The 24,818-nt window shown below is 49.3% G+C and overlaps 2 protein-coding genes and 1 non-coding gene across 4 annotated transcripts in view; 1 reads left to right on the top strand and 2 right to left on the bottom strand.

Moving 5' to 3' along the window:
* Window positions 1-3,529: 3,529 nt before the first annotated feature.
* SLA2 (Src-like-adaptor 2) lies at window positions 3,530-20,865 on the top strand. 2 transcript variants are annotated; one of them, XM_008575250.1, is made up of 7 exons: window positions 3,530-3,620; window positions 8,080-8,179; window positions 8,545-8,631; window positions 9,468-9,571; window positions 18,932-19,081; window positions 19,886-20,018; window positions 20,403-20,865. In XM_008575250.1, exons 1-7 carry the CDS (start codon window positions 3,530-3,532, stop codon window positions 20,566-20,568), a joined length of 831 nt encoding a protein of 276 aa, XP_008573472.1. In that variant the 3' UTR covers window positions 20,569-20,865. The 2 variants fall into 2 exon arrangements, with proteins under 2 accessions (XP_008573472.1, XP_008573478.1); XM_008575256.1 differs by having other exon boundaries at window positions 19,936-20,018; window positions 20,403-20,523.
* On the bottom strand, window positions 4,027-4,100 carry TRNAI-GAU. Its single transcript has one exon. It is a non-coding gene; the product is annotated as a tRNA-Ile (tRNA).
* Window positions 20,866-21,528: 663 nt separating the features above from the next.
* LOC103592489 (chromosome unknown open reading frame, human C20orf24) overlaps window positions 21,529-24,818 on the bottom strand; it is a 9,053-nt gene continuing 5,763 nt past the window's right edge. Inside the window, exons 3-4 of the mRNA XM_008575236.1 lie at window positions 23,405-23,534; window positions 21,529-22,079 (exon numbers count right to left, since the gene is read on the bottom strand). Coding sequence (XP_008573458.1) covers window positions 22,038-22,079; window positions 23,405-23,534 — 172 coding nt within the window. The 3' untranslated portion in view covers window positions 21,529-22,037. The remainder of the gene's footprint in view (window positions 22,080-23,404; window positions 23,535-24,818) is intronic.

The raw sequence follows: 24,818 nt of genomic DNA, 5'->3' as shown, positions 1-24,818 counted from the left end.
AAGCTCCTGCTCATTTACCTTGGTTCCGTGTTCCATAGACAATACCAAGCCACAAAGCCAGAGAAAAAACCTCTAGCTCTAGGATCTTGACAAGGCAGCAGCTGCTCCCCCAGAAACAGGAACTTGGGGAAGGTGGCTCCTCAATGGTCTGTGATGCTGTCAGAGGAAATGGGTGGTTGTGAGAACCACAGAGTCTGCAGATGGGAGTTGGAGCTCTGAGGACCCAGCGCCTGTGTCTATGTGGCAGAGCTCAAAGAGCCCTGGGCCTTCTTTCCTGGCCTGGCTGTGCTTGGGAGGGCTGTCCAGTCCAGGATCTTGGAGGAGCACTGGGCTTCTGTCCCATCCCAAGTGTACAATCTGCTGACCACAGACAGATGCTGAGCTACCCAAACCAACACCAACACCTAGAGCCTCTCCCTGAAGATCCTCCCAGGCTGAGAGAGTTCTGGGTGTCCTAGGATCAAGGACATTGGCAGACTTCCAAAAGGGCTCCTGCAAAGCCCTAACCAGCCAGAGAATGTTTCTTAGCTGAGACCCTTCCTCAAGCCTCTAATGACGAGAAACCAGTAAGTATACTTTTGTTTTCTGATGGCCTCAGGACAGGGGAGGAAGATCAGGACAGGGGAGGAAGAATGGTCCTCTCAGAGACTGAGAAGGGGCTTTATTAATGTTGGGACCCAAGAGCTCAAGGAGAAGGGGCAGTGGTTCTACTGAGGTGGTCAGAGGGATGGTTTCTGGGGGTCCCAGAAGGAAGCAAGGCCTCCCCTCTCCACCTTTGCCTTCTGGAGACATAATTTTTCTCTCCAGCTGTCTTCATGCCTGTTCTAGTCCCATCTTGGTTACCGACTTGCTGTGTGACTTTAGGCTCCTCTCTGAGCCACAGTCTTTCAAAGTTGGTAAATGAGAGGGGATTATTATCTCTGAAGACACTTTCAGCTGTAGAGTCTACAATTCCTCTCAGAAGGATATTTCTCAGTTGAAAAAGAGGGTGAGATTTCCCTTTAGATCAATCCAAATTCATCACTCTTACCCTCACTGCTGGAAAATGATCTTCAGAAGCACAAAACCACAAAGGACGTAGATGGTAGGCCCATCTCTGCATGACAGCTGTGTGACCATGAGCATGAAGTCGTCCTCTGAGGGGGCTTTGGTCATTGTATCTGAAGTGGGACTCAAGTGAGACAGTCAAATAACAATTCTGAGCAGTGTGCTGATCTCAGATGCATTTTACTAACTCTTTCCTTCCATTCACTGGCCCAGGTCCCCTAGAAAGGGCCTAGCACATAGTAAATTGCTCAAATATTTGTATTAGATTCTCTCTGTAAAAGTTTCAGCCAATACCCCTCACCCCCACCAGGCCTGCTCACTGGCATGATCTTTATTTTGCCCCTGGTGGCTTCCTGGCCTTGACCAGACCAGGAGAAAGGAGTGGCAGAGAGTGCTGGAGAGGCTGCCAGCATGAGAGCAGCTCCTCCTGCTCTGAACCCCAGCCCCACCTGCAGTGGGAAGACGTTCTGGGTTTACTGCAGTTGTTGGTTGTGGTCGTGCTGAAGGAAGGGAAGGAAAGTCAGCTCTACTGAGCACCCACTCTGTGTCAAGCCCTCTAATTCTCCCACATTTCTTTGGAGTTGGCCATTATTCTCCCTAACTCACAGATGAGACTTGGAAAGCTTACATGCTTTTCCTGAAGTCACACAGCTTGAACCTGGTTGTTCTGAATTCATCACCCGTGCTCCCTGAGGTAGACTTTCTCTCCCTGGATTTCTTGGACTCCTGTCCACAGAGTTGGGCATTAGCCTGTGCCTCATACCAAAGGGGCGAGAAGAGGCTGGAGGCAGCGAGAAAATTCACAACCTGAAGGGAGTGTGAGCAGCAAGGGATCCTGAAACCTCCTCAGGAGGCAGCAGCACCATCTCACTCGCTCCAGGATCCCCAAAGTCCGAGCAGGAAGTAGCTGTCAGGAGCTGTTTCCAAGGGATAGGCACATGTTGTGTTAAAGAGCTGCTGTCCCAATGAACAGTGAACTCCCCATGCAGAGGTAGCAGCAAACAGGCTGAGGGCAGGAGCCTGAAACAGCCTGAAAGGGCTGTTCCACCCTGTGGGGCAGGAGGTTTTCTCCTACACCTGGCCCAGGCGACCATGGAAGTCACTCCTCCATAAAGATGCACACCTTTCTCATCCAGGCAGTGTGGGTTTCAAAGATAAGGGAGGAGCCCACTATGTGACCACACCATTCCATGAGCTCCTCCAGTGTAAGGAGTGTGACTTTGTCCCCTTGGACTCCCAGCCCTTGGTAGGTGCGTGGGCCAGAGTGGGAACTCAGTGAATACCAGCTGAATGGGAGCATGGTGGTGTGATTGTGACTTCCCTCTGCTGAAAAGTATGAAACCACCCGAAAAGGAATACAAAACTCAGCCCCCAACCCCCAGACACTTTAATATCGTGTTTGGAAAAATCAGCATTACCCTGGAAACCTGGGGGTCTAAGTCATTCTAAGGGTAAGACACCTGTCCAAAGAGCTCATAATCACTTCTGTTCACTTAGTTAATGTGCCTCGCGGAACGCTGAGAAAGCAGGCAAACGAGGTTCTTGTCCTTATGCAGCTATAGAATAATGGCAGATTAAGCAAGTAAACTCAAACATGAAAAATTAAAACTTGTGGAACACAACAGGAAGCCAAGAAAAAAAAGGGGAGGGTCCCATGAGAGGCCTCTGATGAAGTGACGTTCAGGACAGGATAGAGGAAATGTAGGCCTGGCCAGGCTTTTCACGTCACTATGTTTCAGACCCACATGTTAGGTATCGCAACCCCCATTTTTCAAATGAGGAAAAAAAGGTGCAGAGAGAGGAAATGGCTCAACAGCCAATCCCCCAAAGCCTTGCCAGTCCTCACTGCCGTACAGCCTCCCAGTAATCTTACTTTGCCCTGTGACACCAATAACCGTGTGTTGCGTGTCACCTTTACTCGTGACACTGCTTCCCAAGGACTCTCACCTCCCTCTTGTCAACATCTGACCCTAGCCATGGGTCCTGATATGCCTGGAGTGAGGTCACTGTCCTGTCATTGTCTCCTGCCACCAGTAGCAGAGCGTCATCCCAGGTCAGAGAAACGATTCTCAGGGGGGCACTGAATCCAAGGGAGTGATCAGCAAAGGCTGGGGGATTCAGGGAAAGCTTCCTGGGGAAGGGTGGGATCCAGACAGGCCTGACGGGGAGGAAAGGGCATTCTTGCCTATGGGAGGGGACACGAGAAAAGGCCCAGAAACAGGGAATTGAGCCTGGCTGCAGCATAGAAAAAATGGGATGCAGGGAAACAGCATCCGGTTTGCAGGAAGCCTTCGGAGTCTGATGGAGGGGCTGCAGTCTGGTCCTGACGGGAGGGAGGTCATTCACATGCATCAGCAAGATCAGCAGGGCCGAGCTGGCGAGGGAGGGGAGTCTGAGGCCTGAAGCCGTGGGCTCTGTCCCCACACAGCTTCTCTTCCAGGTTTCTCTGGCGATGTGCTTCTGAGCAGCCTGCTGAGGAGCGATGGGAAGTCTGCCCAGCAGAGGGAAAAGGCTGCCAAGCCCAAGCTCCGGCCCCTGTGTGGAAGGCCGAGGACCTGTGCCTGGGCAAGCAGGTAGGTCCTTCCTAGGTGCTGTGCAGCTGCACAGTCCACAGACTGCCTCTGTGGGCCTTCCTGACCAGCACCCCCAATACAATAGCAACGAGTGCCTACTGTATACCAGGCCCTTCCCCATGAGCCACACAGGCAGGATTTCTGCTCTTGCATTTAGCAGTGGATTAAACAACCAGATAAATGAGAAAATCTGAGAGTGACTAACCAGAATATTAAACCAGGAGGGCATGAGAGTACCCCAGGTACCTCCCAAAGGCTTTCCTCCTCCCCAACCAGTTTATTCAGAGATTGAGCTGGCTGAATTCACTTCTGTAGCACCCCCAAGCCACACTGTCCATTACAGTAGCCACTAGCCACATGCAGCTGTTTCAATTTTTATTTGTTTACTTTTTGAGTTTTTGGTGGCTGGCTGGTTCAGGGATTGAACCCTGGACCTTGGTGTTATCAGCACCGTGCTCTAACCAACTGAGCTAACCAGCCAGCCCTAAATTAAATTTTTAAAATTTGTTTCTCAGTCATACTAACCACATTTCAAGGACTCAATGGCCATACATAGCTATGGACAAAATTATAGAATGTTTCTGTCATTGCAGAAAGTTTTACTGGACCTGAGGAGTGTTAATGCAGTGCTTGAAGCAATATTAGGGCTCTCTTAATGGAGAAAAAAATACCACATACAACGCATATGCTGAACCTGTAACCACAATTTTGTAAGGTAGTCTTAAGTAAAAATCCTAGTTTTTTAATTTTTTAATTTTTTGGCAGCTGGCTGGTTGGGGAAAATTGCAGTTTGTAAGATGATTAGACAATCAAAATATTCTAGAAATTCTAGTATTTTGATGTTGGAGCTATGGCCCCAGGTCTGTTTCTTGTCACCCAAAACAGCTCACAAACCTTTCAAATATTGATTTGGGGTTTGATTAATGTGTTAGGGTTCTCCAGGGAAACAGAACCAATGCGGGGTGTGTGTGTTTCTGTATATGGATAGACATAGAGACTTATTTTGATGAATTGGCACATGTGATTATGGGGCTGGGCAGGCTGGAGACCCGGGGAAGAATTGGTGCTGCAGTCCGAAGCCCGGTGGCAGTCTGGAGGCAGAATTCCCTCTTCCTCAAAGGACCTCAGTCTTTTTCTCTTATGGCCTTCAACTGACTGGATGAGGCCCACCCACATTATGAAGGGTACTCCTGATAGAAGTGGTAATCTCATCTAAAAAAAAAAAAAAATACCTAGACCGATGTTTGAACAGATATCTGGGTACTGTGGCCTAGCCGCAATGACACACATGACATCACAGACAACAAGATCACTGTAAACTGGGCAGCTTGTCTAGGAGGAAGGACATGGACTCACAACTAGTCTGGACTAAGAGACTGCAGAGCCATGATGTCAGGTTTGGGCAGGAGCTGTCCCTAATCCGAAAACTCCCCTACAGTGGCAGGGACTTTCTTGAGTGGCAGCTCAAGCCCCCAGTATCCTCATCTCCGTAATGCCAGCCTCCTCCAGAACCCCCAGGCCTCGGCACCCTGGGCCCTGTAGGACTCCTGTTAGGGAGGCAGCTGCCTGCCTTACAGCTGCGTTGTCACCAAGAGGCCCCGCAGGAAGAGACCTGGAAACCACACAAACCTCCCCCTTGGCTTCCTCTGAATCTTGCCACAGGCAGCGGTGCTGAGGCTGCTCTGAGTCATGCCTGGAGCTGCAGAGGGATGGTGACCACCCCTGGGAGGGGCACCAGAGGCCCTCCCTGCCTGTGGAGCCTGAGGGGAGCCACGCTCTCCCAGCAAGGGTATGAGTTTGGGTCAACCCCCTCCATAAGACACTTGTCCGTCAGCCTTGCATGCATCTTAAATCTACTGAGGCTCTACCATGGGCCAGGCTGTGTGATGGGACCTGGGGACACAGCAGTGGACAAGACAGGCACTGTCCCTGCCTTCAGAAACAGTTTGGGGCCGGCCCGGTGGCGCACTGGATAGTGCACCACTTGGGAAGCGTGGTGGCGCTCCCGCCGAGGGTTCGGATCCCACATACAGACCGGTTCCCGCTCACTGGCTGAGCGAGGCGCGGGGGCAACACCGAGGGTTGTGATCCCGTTGCCGGTCCCGGTCCGGTACGGGGGCAACACTGAGGGTTGCGATCCGTTGCCAGACACGGAAAAAAAAAAAAAAAAAAAAAGAAACAGTTGAGCCCCAGAGACCGTGCTAAACCCATAATCAATTGCAATTGTGCTGGATTTTGTTTCATTTTTGGCGGCTGGCCAGTACCGGGACCTGAACCCTTGGCCTTGGTGTTGTAACACAATTCTCTAACTAACTGAGCTAACCAGCCAGCCCCTCATTGTGGTGGATTTTGATGACAGAATATTTTAAGGGACAATGAGAGAGTGTGCAGAGGGGGCTTGTTGGGGAAGGCATCCCCGAGGAAGAGATGTTTCAGCCAGGAAGTGAAGAATGAAGGCAAGTCAGCCAGGCAGAGTGGGGACCACTCGGGGACAGCATTAAAGCTCAGGGCTCACCCCCTAGGGGTGCAAGGCCGGGGCTTCCCAGGAGAGAAGGGTTCCTTCTAGGCCACTCTGTTCTGCTCTTGTCAGAGAATGCCCTCCATGAGACTTGCATTGTTCATTCCAGCATCAGGCATTTCCCTGCACTGTGGGACGGCCAGGCCTTGTGTCACAAAAACAGCTCATAGGACAGACCCTGGGCTGTGAGGAGCTCCAGTCTGAGTTCACCGCAGGGGTCTCCACGCATTTCTGGGAGGATGTGTAGGAACTGGTCTGTTTCTAAACTCAGTCTCATTCTTCCTGTGTCTACCCAGAGCAGAGGCCTTTCCTCCCAAATTGCATCCAGCTCTGGGTCTGCCCACACCCAACCCCTGGGTCGTCTGTCCATCTGCTCCCCCTCCCCCACCTCCTGGGGTCCCAGCTCCATCTAGAGGGCATGCTAGAGTTCTCTGTGACCTCGGCTCCTTCAAGAGCATCTATGCAACAGGTGACACTCTCTCTGGCCTTGATGACTACTCAAGCTGAATGCATTAAGGTGCTCACAAGTCTCTCTCTCAGAGACTCTTCCTGAAAAGGGATGAGGAGGAAGGGAAGGGAGAGGTGCTGGAGTGTGGGAGAAGGCAGGTTTTTCAGGCCTGGATAGCCCAGCAGGCTTAGGGATGTCTTGTTAGATGGGGCAGCTGATAGCTGAGGTGGGCGAGGGGATGCAAGGAAGCCACTTGTTACCTGAGGCCCTGCCTTGAGGTTGGGCCTTGTGGCCACCGCATGTTTAGGACCATCCAGGTAGGGCTGGTGGCTTAGTCTCCCTCTGGTTCTGTGACACAGGCCGGTCACCCCCCTCTCTGAACCTTAGCCTCCCAGGGCATCTGAGCCCTTCCTGAGACTTGCCACTGCAGTCCAGATCCTGTCCCCCTGACCTGGCCTGAGGCAGAGTGGTGGCATGAGAGCTGTGTCCTCACTTCTCAGCAGAGTGCCCCATCAGAGCCTCAGCACATCACTGCATGGGGGGATGACTAGAGACAACTACCTCAGGGTGAGGGGGGGGGGACCGAGATGATGTGTAAGGCAGCCAATCAGGTCCCACATGCAGCAGGTGCTCAGCAAATGACGGCAGTGTGGGTGCCAGGACACTGGACTGGGCCATGCATCTGCTAGGCACTGCTCTGGGCCAGGCCTGGAGCAGTGGGCCCAGGTGTGGCACCTTTTCTCAGGGGCCAGCACAGACCTATCCCTCCCTATACCCCTGCTCTGGACAGAGGCCATGAGAAAGCCACTCTGCCCACGTGCACATCACTCTAGAGTTACAGCCCACTTACAACTGTGATTTCATGGGCCCCTCCAGGAGCCTGGAGAGGAGGAGCAATATAATTCCCACTTAGCACAAGGAAACTGGAGCAGGGATGAGGGGAGCCGTAGGAGCCGCACAGGAAGGGAAGGTCATCTTGAGCCTCTAGGTCCTTTTCTCCCTTCTCCTGGCCCCACATGTTCAAGACTCTCACGCCCCTTCTGTGCCCACTCCAGGCCCCAGCTGCTAGCCTTTCCTGAGTTTCCCCTTCCCCAGTCTTCAAAGCCGGTCCATCCTGTGCCCATCCTATCAGTACCTTCCAGAAACTAAGTTCAGATCCGCACTGATACTTGCTTAGAGCTATAGGTTTTAAGTTTCCTGAGCAGCAGAATCCCTTTATCAATCTCTGTGAAGAGCTGTCCAAAAAAGGGGATTGTAGCCAGAGCCCCACTGCTTTTACTGCATGACCCTTCTCTCTGTGGTGACCTCAAGAGCTACCCGGGCACCCCAGGGCTTGCAGGGCCTCGCTGGAAGAGCTTCAGATTCCAGGGTGGCCCTCCCCACAGGGTGCCTGTGGGAGGGTTGACGATGGGAGCCAGACCCAGGCCAGACTGCACTGGACCTCACATCTGCAGGGAGCACTGGCCACGAGGGTGAAGTCTCTGTCCATCCAGGGGGGAGCAAGGCCACAGCCGTGGCCCTGGGCAGGTTCCCGGCAGGCGGGCAGGCCGAGCTGTCGCTGAGACCAGGGGAGCCTCTGACCGTCATCTCTGAGTAAGTCTGCGGGCACTGGATACCTGAAAATGCACTAATGGGAGAAAGGGCCCTTCCCCCCAGTGGAAAAGCACAAAGTCTTTGTCAGAGTGCTGAGGTGTGACTCTGTGGTGGGATTTCAGTCCGCTTGACACAGCCCAGGGAGAAACAGTGGGTGGGGAGGGCCTCATGACGGGGGGTCTTGAACTGTGCCATCCAGCCCCAGCCCAGGAGATACCTGGACTGGCTGGCAAGGAAGCCTGGGAAAGAGGTGGGACAGGTGGCTGCCTGATCCAGCCTGAAAGGGTCCTTGCAACCCCCAAATGAGCACTTCTCAGGGCCTTGACACTTCTGAAAGAGGTGGCCCCTCTCCTTTCTCTCTCCAGGGATGGAGACTGGTGGACAGTGCTGTCAGAAGTGTCAGGCAGAGAGTACAGCATTCCCAGTGTCCATGTGGCCAAAGTCTCCCATGGGTGAGTTCCCACCCTAGGCCCACCTTGGGGGGGCTTCCTCCTTTCTTTTCCCACGGTATTCTTCATGTCCAGCCCTGCACTGAGCTAAGCTGGGCTAGAGGAGAATCAGGCCCAGGCCCTGCCCTCAGGAGAAGCAGACAGCTGCTAATTCTAGCCCAGGTTGGCCCAGGAGACCTGGGAGTTCAGAGGAGGGGGCTCGGGAAGGCTCCATGGAGGAAGGAAGTGCTGTGGTCTGGGCTTTGGAGGGGGGCCAGGAACTAGTGGTGGAGAATGCTGGAGGGGACATGCAGGGGGTGGGCGCAGCCTGTGTGAAGATCTTGAGGCAGGAAAACGGGGAAGGAAGTGCTGTGGTCTGGGCTTTGGAGGGGGGCCAGGAACTAGTGGTGGAGAATGCTGAAGGGGACATGCAGGGGGTGGGCGCAGCCTGTGTGAAGATCTTGAGGCAGGAAAACGGAGGGGCAGTTCTTGGAAAGGGAAGGCTTGGAAAGGTGATGGATAGAATAGAGGTATGGGGGAACTGGGCAGTGATAGGAGAGGGGCTGGAATGCCCCTGCCTGGTCCCCCCAGGCTGCTTGGGAATGAGGTTTATAGGCAGAAAAAGCTGAAGCTGACCCCATGGGGTCATCCTCTCAGGCCTGCAGAGCCAGGACCAGGAGGACAAAGCTGGAGGGCCCTTGGAGACCCCAAGCCAGCTTTTATAGTACAGATAGAATTTTGAGGCCCTGAGGTGGAGGGCCTTGTCCTGGTCACACAGAGGGGTGGAGGGGTTCCAGTGAAGTCTTGGCCCAGCCCACCCAGCAGCTGGCTCCCGTCTCTCTCCCTTGCTCCTCCTCCAGGTGGCTGTATGAGGGCCTGAGCCGGGAGAAAGCTGAGGAACTGCTACTGTTGCCTGGGAATGCTGGAGGAGCCTTCCTCATCCGGGAGAGCCAGACCAGGAGAGGTGGGTCAGCTCAGCCCACAGCTCAGCCCACCCTGTGTCCTCTCTGTGTAGGAGACCTCAGCCTACAGATCCTCCCCAGAGAATAGGCTGTGCCTTACTCCTCGGTCACTCACTCAGTCAACCAAGGTTTCCTGAGCCCCAGTTCCGTTCCCAGCCTGTACGAGGCCATGTGGTGCCCAGGCTGCAGGGGAAATGGAGGCAGACTAGGAGGGCAGAGGAGAGGCAGCTAACTTTGGAGCAATCAAGGGAGTCTTCATGGAGGAGTGAACCGTGAGCTGAAACTTGAAGAGTGTTCCCAGGAGAGCCCAGGCTGCGAGATACAGTGGTGCTGGGGATGGACGAGTGGGCTACACTGCAGGACAGGAGGTTAGGAGCAGCCAGCAAGACCTGAGTCCAGAAGGCCTTGGGTGCCAAGCTAAGCTTGGGTTTCTCCCTAAGGCAGTGGGAGTTGTTAGCAGAGAGACACGGTTAGCACTGGGTGTGCGTTTTGGGGGGAAACAAGAGGCTGCAATACAGTGACTCTCTACGTGTGTTCTGTGGGCCACTTCCTTAGAGACAGAGGGTGGGAAAGTCAGTTTGGGAAACGGTGAAAATCATATCGCTCTCTGAGAAAATCACAATCTATGTTAATACAGGTTTTCTCAGGGTTTTACCTTGGTCTAATTGGGCGTTCCCCAAACACTCTTAAACACAGGAACTTCTCATCACGCAGCACCTAGTAATAATCACTCTGTATTCATCCAGCAAAGGCTTCTCCAGTACCTACTATGTGGGGAGGCTTCAAGGAAGGGAAAGGAGCCTACTATGTATACTAGTGAGTGAGGTGGGCATGGTCCTTGCTCTCAGGGAGCTCCAGGTTACTAGAAGCCAGTACTATGTGGGGAGGCTTCAAGGAAGGGAAAGGAGCCTACTATGTATACTAGTGAGTGAGGTGAGCATGGTCCTTGCTCTCAGGGAGCTCCAGGTTACTAGAAGCCAGCGTTCCGTGGTACACACTTTGGGAAACACAGCTCTACTTGAGATTTGCACTGATGCCAGGGCTTGTTCTTCAAATGCCAAGAGCCAAGTGTGATGTGACTTGGCTTTGGGGGTGAGAGGCCAAATGTGAAGGGCTGGAGTACCTAGTCTTGAAGTCAGGCTGACTGCCATGCTGTTGCTGTGAGAGCCCATCAGCAATAAAGCAATAATCTGCATTTCTAAAAGTGGGTGTGAGTGGCCCCTAGCAGGGATTCAGGCTCAGCCTGCACTTTGGCAACAGGACTTGTAATAGAGTATAGTCACAGGACTCCCCTACCCTGTATAAGGAGCTAGAAAACCCATTAGATGTCATCTCATGGATCTTCCCCTCTCCCTGTACAGATTGAGAAACAGAGGCCCAGAGAGGGGTAGGGACGTGTCACATGGCACATTCACGTGGAACTTCTCCTACCCCAGGTGAAGGGCGTTTGTAAACAAAACACAAAGTTAATAGACTCTCTGATGGTCCCTATGAGCTGCTGCCCCTGAGTCCCTTAACGCAGGGGGCAAAACAGGACGTTGAAAGAACAGCATTGGCAGCCACGTTTGTGTTTAAGTGCCTTAAAATAACCCTGTGGGGATTGTACTTCCATTGTCCCCATTTTACAGATAAGGAAACTGAGGCTCAGAGAAGAGAAAAACAATTTGGGGACACACAGCTAATAGGTACAGAACTAGGATTCAAACCTGGCCAAGGTTCACCTCACTCCAGGCACTCAAGAAAGGCCCAGTTGGGGTGATAATGTTGGAACTGCAAGCACAGCGACAGACTAGGGAGGAGGTATTGGGAAGTGACCTCCTGGTGCCTGCCCCAATCTGAATGACTGTGATGGACTGTCAGGGTCCTTCTCTACTTCAGTCTTCCTCCTGGGGACCCCTCCAGCATATCTTTGCCTCTTCTGCTTCCCTTGGGAGCTCCTGGGGCCCCTCCTGCTAATTTTCAGGCAGCACCAGCACCCCCATTCTCACACACCTATCTGGCTGGGGTGGGGGACTGGCCCAAGTGCGGCAGCTGCAAACAGGAAACCACAGCGGTGGTGCTGACTGGGACAGGGCGCTGCAGACTCTGGGTCCCAGTGAGCTCGAGAAGCCACAGGAAATTCTCCGTGTTGGCTGTGCCTCCCCCACCCCTCCAGCCTCACTTCTCTGGCCTGGTTCAGCCACTGGGGTAAAATGACCGGCCCTTCTTGCCACTCTGCCCCTTTCCTAAGAAGGCACATATGCAAGGGGAAACTGGCTGAGTAGTAAAGGAGAAAGCCCATAAGGATCCCTAGGATCCACATAATTACTTGGATTAAGGTTCCCGTAGCCAGCACCAAAAGAGGATAGATCAGAATGTAGCTATCATTATCAAAAAGAAGAAATGTGTCAATTCTCCAGGAAAGGTAAATGTACTAACTTCCAGTCTCTCATCTGGGGCCTCCTTTTGGGCAATGTTTTTAAGGTGGCAGGTCATGACTTGCAGGTGGGTCAAGAAACCAATTTATTTATTAAAAGATGACCGGTAAGGGGGTCTTAACCCTTAACTTGGTGGTGTCAGCACCACGCTCTCCCAAGTGAGCCAACCGGCCATCTCTATATGGGGATCCGAACCCGTGGTCTTGGCGTTATCAGCACCGCACTCTCCCAAGTTAGCCACCGGCCAGCCCCAGAAACCAATTTAGTGGTTTAGACCCATGGGTCTCAACCTTGGGCATGCGTCAGAATCACCTGGAGGACTTGTTAAAATAAAGACAGCTGGCCCCACACCCAGTGTTGCTGATTTAGTAGATCTGGAGCGGGGACTGAGAACTTGCCTTTCTAACGAGATTTCAGGTGATGCTGACTCTGCAGGTCTAGGGACTGCATTTTGAGAACTATTGATCTAGATCTTGGCTGCATGTTGGAATCACCTGGTGGGCTTTATAAACTACTGATGCCTGCATCCCACTCCCAGAGTTTCTGATTGAATTGGTCAGGGATGTAGCCTGGGCTTTGGAATCTGTAAAAGCCCCCCAGGTGTTTTGATGTGCAGCCAGGGCCAAGACTCACTAATTTAGTGGCTCTGGACTAGTGTATGTTTGTATTGAAATAGAATGGAAAACATCAGGTTACAACCAGGGTTGGGGTAAATATTGCTTCATCAAACTTTGGTTTCAGGGCTGGCCCCGTGGCTCACTCGGGAGAGTGCAGCACTGGTAGCGCTGAGGCCGCGGGTTTGGATCCTATATAGGGATGGCCAGTGCACTCACTGGCTGAGCGTGGTGCAGACCACACTGTGCCGAGGGTTGCGATCCCCTTACCAGTCAGAAAAAAAAAAAACTTTGGTTTCAGATATTTATAAGTATGTTTGTCCTGGGTCACAGCAAAATTTCATACTGTGGTTTGACACTGCAGCGATAGGGGCCCTAGTGATGTCATAGAACAGTGGTTCTCAGACTTGAGTGTACAGGGATCATCAGGGGAACTTGTTGACAATAAACACACTCTTGGCCCCACCACCGGCCTACTGAATCAGACTGCTGGGGGTAGAGGCCGGAAATCTGCTTCCTTTACAAGTTCTCTGGACACTTCTTCTGTTCTCAAGTTTGAAAACACAGTTGCGATCTAGGGAACTCAGAATGAAGTAATAAGAGAATATCTTTTACATTATGTATCTTGTCATATAGATGAGAACTAACCATTGACCAAGTAAGTGAGTATTATTGGATGGTTTTTTCTATGGCCCAAAGTCCAGACTAATTAAACTGTTTCTTAAAATAAAACCAGGGTACATGGTCTGAGGAATACAGCAACTAAATACTTGAAATGAGGACCATCGCGGAAAACCCTGGCTGTGGGATGTGCTGGCGAGACAGCACTTATTTCCCAAGAGTATGATGATTTCATACCTGTGTCTGGGCCTAGTGCAGTGTCCGGCATGGAGTAAGTGCTCAACGGGTGTCTACTGAATAAACGAATGAGTGAATGAGTACATGTATGTACGTATGTTGGGAGCAGGAGAGAGGATGAAGAACGGGGGTAGACTGCCCCCCAAATGAGAAGGTTCAGGCCAGTTTTAGCATCAGAATGCCAAGACCAGAGCCAAAGTCACCCCCCACCATCCCCAGTGCCCTGGCAGCCCGTCAGTCAGCTGGGCTTGTGTGTCCCACAGCACTTGGTCTTCAGCAAAGCTGGTTCCACATGGGCCTTCTGTACCCAGGGCAGGCAGGGCCTCGTAAATGCTCAATATGTGTTTGCTCCACATGACATGATAGATAAGTTGTCAAGAATTGATCCCCAGCTCACTCAGGGTGTTAACACCAAACTCAAGGGTTCAGATCCCCATACCTGCCAGCCATAAAAAAAAAATCGATCCCAACACCATTTTTGCTCACACAGTGGTAATGCAAATGATGATGACTCCTTAAAACCGCTTATAATCATGGCTCAGTGGAAGTATTTATCACAGAGATTCATTCACTCAACCGATAGCTATTGCATGCTGACTCTGCCAGGCACAGTTCTGAACACTGGGAATTCAACCATATAAAAAGCAAGATCCCTGCCCACAATCTAGTTGGGAAGGTGGACAATGAACAAATAATAAGTGTCTGATAGCGATAAGTGCCATGGGGAAACGATAAGCAGCATTAGGAGGGCACAGACTGATGGGACATGTGAGTGTGCACGCACAGATGCATTCTCGGCAGGGGGCCAGTGGGACTGGAACCGATCCAAGGATGCAAGACGGAATGAGGGGAGGGGGTCATCGGGAATCAGGTCACGCAGGGCCTTAGCAGGGTGAGGACTTTGGGTTGATTTAAGTGTGACGGGGAGGGTTTCTAAGTAGGGGAGTGACCCAACCTGACCCCTAACTGCTGCAAAGTGAGGGTTTGCAGGCGGTAGGGTAGAAGTGGGAAGCCACATGGGAAGTTGTCACAGGCTCAGTCTGGATGATCAGATCCTGGATCAGTTCTGAATGTAGCCAACAGGGCTTTCTGTTGGGCCATATGTAAGGTGTGAGAGAGAGGACGCAGGCAGGGTTGACTCCAGGGTTTGAGGCTTTGGGGTGGGTGGGTAAGCAAATGGTGGTTCTGTTCACTGACATGGGAAGATGGTGGGAGGATAAGTCAGAATCTTTCAGTTGGTTGTATGCGTGGGGTGGGGTTGAGGGAGATAGTGGCAGTGCGGGATGCTTGGTGCCCCAGAACACTGGTGGCTGGTAAGCCCGGAGCTGGTGCTTTTCCCAGACAGGGAAGGCATTCCGGAAGGAGTTCCCTCAGCAGAAGTGAGCCTTGGAAGGTGGGGGTAATGGATAAGCAAAGGACCAGAGGCTTGATAAGGGTTATTGGGTACTTGCTGTATGTCAGACCCTGTGCTAAATGGTTTACCTACTTCACCACTTGGATCCTCATGGCCATCTGGTATGACTGGGACAATTATTATCCCCCTTTACAGGTGACAAAACAGGTCTGAGAGGTCAAATAGCATGCCTTAGAGACACAGCTAGTGAGCATGGGGTGGCAGGGATTTTTTCTTTTCTTTTTTTTTTTTAAAGATGACCGGTAAGGGGATCTTAACCCTTGACTTGGTGTTGTCAGCACCACGCTCACCCAGTGAGCAAACTGGCCATCCCTATATGGGATCCGAACCCGTGGCCTTGGTGTTATCAGCACCACACTCTCCCAAGTGAGCCACGGGCCGGCCCGGGTGGCAGGGATTTAACAGTATGTGGTTCTGTGTGGGATTTTAAACCCCTAGGTAGTCTGAGTTATAAAGGGATGTCCTAGAATGGGAGAGAGCAGTAGATATTAAGGACTGGCTGGAGCATGCAGTGAGAACAGCAGGATACCAGGTAGGTGGGGCAGACCAGGGCCAGACGTTGTTGGCCTTGGTAGGTGAGCTGTCCCCACAGTGGAGGCCTGAGCTGGCCTTTTATCCCTGAGCCCACCTGCCGCATCCCCAATGTAGCTACCCTTTCTGGTTCTAATAACTGTGGTGGTAGTGGCCAGGGTGGGGTGGAAGAAGAACCATGCAAAGGATGTAAGGTTTTGGTCACTTTTTCAGCTGGGTTGGTTGGCTAGCCTCCTGGGCCTATTTTTAGATATTTAGCCCTTTTGCAACTACAGAGCTTTTCCAAGGTCACAGCACAGCTCAAGAAGAGAGTCTTCTTAAAGGTAGAGTTCAAGGGGCCCCCAGCGTCAGGCAGAGAACAAAGAAAAGGAAGCAGAGACCCTACTCCACACTTCTCAAAGTATATTGACTTTGGGTCACCTTATTAAATTCACTTTTTAGTTCTAACAGCTTTTTTGTAGATTACTTAGGATTTTCTATATGTAAGATTGTATTGTCTGTAAATACAGACAGCTTTACTATTTACTTTCCAATCCATATACTTTTGTCTCACCTATTGCACTTACTAGGACCTCTAGTACAACACTGAATGTAAGTGGTGAGATCATTGTTTTGTTCCAAATTTTAGAAGGAAAAATGCAGTCTTTCCCACTAAGTATGAAGTGAGTTGTAGATTTTCCACAGATGCTCTATATTGGGTTGAGAGGAAGTGCCCTTCTGTGGTAGGCAGAATAGTGGTCCCACCAAAGATGTCCAGGTCTAATCCCCAGAACCTGTCAGTATATATTACCTTACATTGCAAAAGAGAGTTTGCAGATGTGACTAAGGATTCTGAGGTGGGGAGATTTCTTGGATTATCCAGATGGCCCAGCGTAATACCAAGGATCCTTACACGAGGGAGACAGGAGGGTCAGAGCAAGAGAGAGACTGGAAGATGCCACTGGCTTTGAAGATGAAGGGGCCATGAGCCAAGAGATGCAGATTTCTAGAAACTGGAGAAGGCAAGGGAGTGGCTTCTCTTTTAGGGCCACAGAAGGAACACAGCCCTGCTGACACCATGAATTTAGTTCAGTCAAACCTATTTCAGAATAATAAATTTGTGTTACTTTAAGCCACTATATTTATAGTCATTTGTTACTGCAGCAATAAGAAGCTAATATAACTTCTATTCATAGTTGTTTTTTTAAGAAAAATCAAGATGGGTGTTGAATTTTGTCAAATGATTTTTCTGCATTTCTTCAGGTAATGTTTCTTCTGTTTTATCTTATTAATCTGGTCAATTACATTGATATTCAATCTTTAAATCAACCTTGTATTCCTGGGATAAGGCTAATTTGGTCATAATGTATTGTCCTTTTTATATATTGTTGGATTCAATTTGCTAACATTTTGTTAAGGATTTTCATGTATATGTGAAAGATATCGGCCTATGGTTTTCTCGTAATATTTTTGTCTGGCTTTTATATTGAGGTAATGCTGGCCTCATGAATGAGTTGGAAGTGTTCCCTCCTCCTGTTTTCTTAAGGAGTTTTTGTAGATAGGGCCTGCCTGTGGTTCACTCGGGAGAGTGCGGTGCTGATAACACCAAGGCCACGGGTTCGGATCCTATGTAGGGATGGCTGGTTCACTCACTGGCTGAGCGTGGTGCTGACAACACCAAGCCAAGGGTTAAGATTCCCTTACCAGTCATCTTTAAAAAAAAAAAAAAAGAGTTTTTGTAGAATCAGTATTATCTCTTCTTTAAATGTTTGACAGAACTCACTAGTGAAGCCATCAGGACCCAGAGTTTTCTTTGTGGGAAGTTTTAAAATTATAAAGGGCTGGCCAGTTATCTTACACAAAGGTCAAAGGTTCAGATCCCTTTACTGGCCAGCTGCCAAAATCAAAGAATAAAATAGTAAATTAAATTTCTGCAGAAGATACAGGGCTACGTATTAAGACTTTCTACTTCTTGTGTCAGTTTTGATAATTTGTGTCTTTTAAGGAATTTTTTTTCTTCTTGGCACCTGACCAGTACCAGGATCCAAATCTTTGACCTTGGTGTCACAACACCGTACTCTAAACTGAGCTAACTGGTCAGCTCTAGAATTTGTTGATTACATGCACATCATAGAATTCACTGGCATAAAGTTGTTCATAATATACCCTTACTACTCTATTTTGTTTTTATTTTTTTACTTTTGGAGGCTGGTTGGTAACAGGGATCCAAATTCTTGACCTTGGTGTTATCAGAACCACTCTCTATCAACTGAACTAACCAGCCAGCCCCTTATTACTCTTTTAATGTGTGTGAGATCAGTCTAGTTAGTGTAAGGTTTATCTATCTTACTAATCTTTTCAAAAGCTCAGCATTTGGTTTCATTGATTTTTCTGTTTTCTATTTCATTTTTTTATTTTCTTCCTTCTATTTAAATTCTTTTCTTTCTTTCTTTCTTTTTTTTTTTTTTTTAAAGATGACCGGTAAGGGGATCTTAACCCTTGACTTGGTGTTGTCAGCACCACGCTCTCCCAAATGAGCCATAGGCCAGCCCATTAAATTCTTTTCTTTCTCTCTTTCTTTTTTTTTTTTTATTAAAGATGACCGGTAAGGGGATCTTAACCCTTGACTTGGTGTTGTCAGCACCACGCTCTCCCAAATGAGCCACAGGCCAGCCCATTAAATTCTTTTCTTTCTAGCTTCTTAAGGTGGAAGCTTAAATAATTTTATACTTCTTCAAATATAAGTATTTAAAACTAAATACTTATACTAACTATACTTAACTAACCGTTAAGCACTGATTTTGCTGCAGTCCATAACATTTTGTTTTATTTTAGTTAAAAATATTTTCTAATTTCACTTGTGATTTCTTCTTTGATATCTAGGTTATTTCCAAGTATTTGAGAATTTTCCAGATATCTTTTTGTTATTTCTAATTTAATCTGTTTTGGTCAAAGAGAATAGACTTTTAATGACTTCAATCATTTTAAATTTCTGTGTTTATGACACAGACTATATAGTCCATCTTAAATATTCCATGTGCACTTAAAATGTGTATTGTTGCTGGGTACAGTGTTCTATGTCAATTAAGTCAAATTGGTTGATTGCGTTGTTCAAGTCTTCTAAATCCTATCAATCACCGGAAGAGGATTTTCCTCTTAGAATCCCCCACCGATTTTTCTTTCCACCAGCAGGGGAAGGAGAGTTCCTATTTCTCCACCTCTTTGCTGACATCTACTTGACACGTTTTCACATTCCAACCCTTGTGCCACCTGAGTCTTTGCAAGAACAGGCAACACTTAGTGTTCATTTACACTGTACCAGACACTGTACTGAGGATTTTATGTGCATGATCTCATTTCATCCTCCAAGAGCCCCATCTATTATGAATGTGTTATTTATAAACAAGAGAGCAAGTCTTTGTCCTGCCCTTGCCCCAGACACTTCCGTTCTACCCAGGCCCTATGGCTGTATTTCTTCCTCCCCCCAACCTGGGCAGGGCTGGGTCCCGGCAGGACCTCAGTGCCACCCCTGGCCCCTTTCCTCCTCAGGCTGTTACTCCCTGTCTGTCCGACTCAGCCGCCCTGCATCCTGGGACCGGATCAGACATTACAGGATCCAGCGGCTTGACAATGGCTGGCTGTACATTTCACCGCGCCTTACCTTCCCCTCACTCCAGGCCCTGGTGGACCATTATTCCGGTATGCATTACTCTAGTATGGCCTTCCTCTGCCTTCGTGAGAGTAGACTGGGATTAAGGGTCTGTGTAGACACTTCTGCCCTTAGACACTTTACCTGCTGGAGAATATCCAGACTGACAGAGGGGGGTCTCCCCTATCTTCACACCAGACCCTGTGCCAAGAAACAAAGGCTGGGGGTCCTGTCTTCAGCCCATGCCCTGACAGAAAAGCCAGACTTCCTGTGTCAGCTTGGGCCAGTACCTTGCATACCTCAGTGGCTCTGATCCAAAGCCTCCCAGCAGCAGGCAGTTCTCTCCACAGGAATTAGGCCCAGAGCTGTTGCTTTGTGGAACTCAATTCTGATTCTTAGCATTTTCAGGTGACTGTCCTGTACCACGCACTGGAAGATACAGTCACCAGGGTACAGTGTCAGGAGGGCAGAGAGGGAAAACCACTCCAGGGAAAACTAACCAGGGGTTTCCTGCAGGGTCACTCCGTGCAGTAGACACTGACAGTACTACAAGTAGAGATTAAGCATTCCTTAGCTTTCTTCTTTTCTTCCCAAAGAACTTTACTGAAAACTAGGGCTCAAAGAGGTCCATTAATTTACCCAACATCACACAGTGAATTATGTCTCCCAAAAGTTAGCCCAGGATGACCTTTGACTGTATCTCAGACTCCATGAGACCAATATCTTGGGGCTCACAAGCTGTCACTCTTTGGTGACCATGCCCCCACCTGCCAAGTGTGGAAAGCTGTCAGGGAGGGCATAATGGGGAGACAGGCTGCAGTCAGCCATGTCAAGGGTCTAGGTATCTTCCTCAGAACTGGCGGATGACATCTGCTGCCTCCTCGAGGAGCCCTGTGCCCTGCAGAGGGCTGGCCAGGTCCCTGGCAAGAACATACCCCTACCTGTGACTGTTCAGAGAACACCACTCAATTGGAAAGAGCTGGACAGGTAAGAGGACCCCTGGAAACATGAAGGTAGAACAAAGAGGATTATAAGGACCCAACTCTGGTACCCCACAACTCAGAATGGGCCTGTCACGCGCAGAGACCTGGGAGCCAGAAAGCTGGAGCCCAGCCCTGGCTCAGCAGTTTAGGGCGTGGGGTGGAGTTGTCAGGGAGCAGACATCAAGGTGGCCAGGATGTGAGGAAGGACAGAAGAGATGGGATAGAACAGCCCTGAGCAGAGAAGTCAAGCTGGAATTTGTGCTGATAGGGAATGGGGAGCCCCTGTGAGTTTTCTACCAGGAGTGACTTGCAGATGTTTTGAGAACAGTGCACTGTGTGGGGAACACAGGAAGAGGCTCCTTGACCCAGCTCTTTCCCCCATCCACAGCTCCATCCTGTTTTCTGAAGCATCTGCCACAGGGGAGGCCTCCCTCCTCAGCGAGGGTCTCCGGGAGTCCCTCAGCTCCTACATCAGCCTGGCTGAGGATAGATCCTTCGACGATGCCAAGTCCCCAAGCAGAGGCCGAAAGGGGAACCAAGGCTGCAGCACCTAGAACCCCAACTCAGCTCAAGCTAAGCACCCCAAAGGCAAAGCTGTGCACTCAGTGAGGGGAGGGCTGGGACACGGGTATAGCCAGAGCCCCACCTGTACCCTTTCTCAGCCACCGGAAGTCACTTACCTCCTCTCAGTGCCATGATTCCACCTGCAAATCTAAGTGTGGAGCAGCTGAGAGCAGGGCCTGGCCTCCAAAACAGAATAAATCTCCTCTGGGGTCTGACCCAGGCAATTCCTGAATTTGGGATTTCCAGTACCATCTCCATCCCCTCCCTGTTGAGTCTCATTCTACAGCCTCACCCACAAGGCAGAAACCACCACTAGCATCAAGAAGGAAAAAAATCATTTTAAGAAAGGTGACAAGACTCAGACCACCACCATACCTCAGACAGTAGGAGTGTGGCCTAGAAGGAAAAGGAAAGCAGAGTGGACAGATGGTTTACCACCACAGCAGCTCCTGGGTTGGCCAGCCTCCACCTGACCCCCAGAGCAAAGAGAAAGACCTCTGACAGCCCAGGTCCTCAGAAGTCCCCCAGCAAGCCCCTTCTCTGGACAGCCCCAGCTCTCAGATCTCTATGTCATTCTGTGGTTTATTCAGTCTTGGCCAAGCTTTCCCAGCCACACTGACCCTGCCATCTTGTGGCCAAATACAAAATGACACCTCCTAAGCTTAGCACACTGCAGTGAGGCCAGTTACCCCTCTCAGTGCTGGGCAGGGGCATCAGGAGTTGGTAAACCCTCTCTGTACAATGCCATGATCAAGGCCACAGCCTACACCATCTCCAGCCCTTGATGTTCTTGCTTCCCATAAAGAGAAAGAGGCCTGGCTGGAGCTGCTAAGGGAGGAGGGAACGGAAGAAGGAGGGATGGGAGGGGGAGACACCGCCTCTGGTGCTCCTTATACTGGCTTCTGAGGCTACAGGTGGGGTGGGAAAGGCTTTACCAGGTGTCATCAACAGGCTGTCGAAGATCTGATTTATTCAAGTATCTGAAAACATTCTACAATGGAAACTTACTAGGTGCTGCTTATACTGTGCTATGGACCACGCACATATTGCCATACTGTTTTGAGAAGACTTGAAATGCCACTGATAGCTTAAAACCTGTACACCTGATGGAGGACTGAGGAAGACAATTTAATGTTTCATCCAGATCCAGAGGTGTATCAAACTAAATGACAGCTCCACTTGGCAAACGGCTGTTACATGCTGATGGTATCCAAGGAGAGATGGTTGGTGATGGACAAATTCAGAAATGCTTCCCCCAAAGGTGGATGGTTCTTTAAAAAGTTTCAGGTCACAACCCTTGTAGAAAACACTGATGCCCAACACACTGATTCTCAGTCCGGGAAACATGGGTTGGTCTTCCAGGTTCCATGTGGCTGGAGTGCCCCAACAATCATGTTTATGTGCTGTAATTAAAAGGGTCCTTTGCACTGGATAGGGAACTGGTAGGAGCTGTACACCATCAGTCATAGTGGATGGCAGTGTAAAAGATAATCCAAATGACCTAAAGAGGAGACAAGCAATGGTTGTAGGTCACCTGGGTCAACATAGGCCCGACTCCACAAAACAAAAATGTCAGAGAATGTATACTTCTGGGTGTTCCCCAGGGGCTATCTGATGCATAATCTGTTTGGGGACCGAAACTACTTCGCTGAAATCAAGCTGTCTCTAACAGAGCCCAGGATTGCCCACCTTTGCTCCCAAGAGGACTCTCCCCATCCCCAACAAGTTCCTCCCCCTACCACACAGCAACCCCGGGGAATGGAGGCATAGATGTGGAAATGATACACATAAAGCACACCATACTGCCAGCAGGTGTTAAGATTAACAACAAATATAAAAACATACTTAGCTCCAAATCAAAGTGGAAGTTCTCAAACCTCCCTACCCATTGTAAACTCCTGGGACCTTTAGAAAATGTATACATAAGGGCTGGCCCATGACTCACTTGGGAGAGCGTGGTGTTGACCACACTGAGTCAAGGGTTAAGATCCCCTTACTGGTCATCTTTAAAAAAAAAAAAATGTATACATAGATGTCCTGGCACCCCTCTTGAAGATTTTGATTTTACTCATATTGGTGTGGGCTAGGGTCTGGACACACAGGGACGTGTGTATAATTTTTAAAAAAATAACTTTGAAATAATTCACATTCTATAAAGCTCACCCTTTTTTAAAGTGTACAATTAGGTTTTTAGTAAATACCCAGGGTTGTGCAAACATCACCATTAACAGACCCCAAAAAGAGAGCCTATTCCCAGTTACTTCCCATCTCCCCCTATCCCCCAGACACTGGCAACCACTAATCTATATAGATTTGCCTGTTTTGAACATTTCACATAAACAGAATTATGCAGTATTTGGTCTTTTGTCTGGACTCTTCCACTGTGCATAATGTTTTCAAGGTTCATCCAGGTTGTAGCATATATCAGTATTTAATTGCTTTTAATGACCAACTGATACTCTACTGTATGGATACACGATGTTTTATTTATCCATCCATCAGGTGATGGCCATTTGGGTTTATACTGTTTAGCTATTATGAATAATGCCATAAATATATTAAATGTTTCCCAGTTTCTAATATGTAGCCAGGGTTGAAAATCGAAGTAGAAGCTGACAATGGGCCCTAGATTTGCACATAAGAGGGAGACTGTACAGTACATCACACCACATCTTTTGGGACAATATGGCTCAGAAAAGGGCATGTTCTCCAGCCTCAGGAGCCTTTTGGAAAATAACCCAACTACACAGTGTGCTCCCCTTGAATGATGGACAGACACCTCATGAAATGAACACTACCTGCTGTAAAACTATCAGCTACACATACCATGAACAAGGCAAAAGATGTCATAAACCCTTCTTTTGTGAGCTCCCATGTGCCGCCATATTCTTCCTCATCGATCTGTAGGTAGTTGCTAAAGTAGAGGTACAGGACTCCTGCGTTGATCAGGCAGAATCTGGAGTGAGGGAGGACAAACACAAAGCATAAGCTTAGAAGACTCACAACTCCCACCACCATGGTTCAGACCTATTAGTGCACTCACTGTATTCCACAGCTAACCATATATGTGTCTCCACACCAGGCAGGGAGTGGCCTGGAGAGAAACAAGCTTCAGGCTCAGGAAGACTTGGGCTCAAATGTTTTACGGTACTGAGACCTTATACAAGTCTCTTGACATGGGTCTTAGCTCCCTCATCTGTAAATGCGGAAGCTGACTGAAGAGTGTTACAGAGGCAAGTGAAATAAAATGTAGATATGCCTAGGCACTCGACAGAGCTGCCCATATGGCTGAGCTAGAGATTTAAAGGAGCAACTCTTTTTAGTCACCCAACAAAAGCACAAAATAAAGCATTTTTAAAGTACACAAGGTCGTCCCGTGGCTCACTCGGTAGAGTGCGGTGCTGATAACACCAAGGCCGCAGGTTCGGATCCTATATAGGGATGGCCAGTTTGCTCACTGGCTGAGCGTGGTGTTGACAACACCAAACCAAGGGTTGAGATCCCCTTACCGGTCATCTTTATAAAAATAAATAAATAAATAAATAAAAAATAAAGTACACAGAAGTTCTCTAAGCCCCCTCGAAGTAAGAACAGTTGCTGAGCTCTCCCAAATCGGACCAATACCTGACATAGGCCTCTAGGTAGCTCCAACTGAGGAGTAGCCATGGGACAGACAGACATTAAACTGCTTCTTCATAGCCTAGTTAAGGAAGCACTAGCACATGCCCCCTGCAGAATTCCGAACAGGAGACCATTTCTGGATGTCCACCGTCTGCTACTGCACTTGATGCAGAGGTGAATTTGAAGTTCCTTCCCTTAGCCCACCATCTATTAGGGAGCTAAGAATGGCAGTGAGAGTGGAGTTGAATCCAGTGGTTTGTGAGCACCCCCAATGAGGATATTTGATTCCCATAATGAATTTAGCTGATGCAGGAATTGGTTGGATACAGTGAGCAGAAACATATCACCATGCTCTCCTGATCTTTTTTCATAAAGTGATCAAGACTTTCTTTGTAATCTTTCCATTTACTGCATCTAATCTAACGGGGAATTGTGTGTCTCAGGCCACATCCCTTCTAAAAGTATGAGATGGAAAAACACAAAAACTGGTTCCTCCCAATGGATGAAGTGTAGGATGGTATACGGAAGGGTGGTGCAGTGGTGCAGAGTGTAAATCAGCATACGAGGGGTTGGGAGAGACCCTGAGGCTGGCTGAGCTGGGTGGGATGGGGTAGGATGT

Source organism: Galeopterus variegatus, unplaced genomic scaffold, assembly GCF_000696425.1.
Source record: "Galeopterus variegatus unplaced genomic scaffold, G_variegatus-3.0.2 Scaffold59, whole genome shotgun sequence".
In the NCBI taxonomy this organism is placed as follows: Eukaryota; Metazoa; Chordata; class Mammalia; order Dermoptera; family Cynocephalidae; genus Galeopterus; species Galeopterus variegatus.
Note: the sequence above shows the minus strand (reverse complement) of the source record. Positions and strands in the feature narration are given on the sequence as shown.

Excerpts from the sequence above, each read along its gene's own strand:
- SLA2 (XM_008575250.1), top strand. The coding sequence starts at position 3,530 with ATGGGAAGTCTGCCCAGCAGAGGGAAAAGGCTGCCAAGCCCAAGCTCC. Across the intron at positions 8,180-8,544 it reads CCTCTGACCGTCATCTCTGA|GGATGGAGACTGGTGGACAG; the intron begins GTAAGTCTGCGG and ends TTCTCTCTCCAG. Across the intron at positions 19,082-19,885 it reads CCTGGTGGACCATTATTCCG|AACTGGCGGATGACATCTGC; the intron begins GTATGCATTACT and ends TATCTTCCTCAG.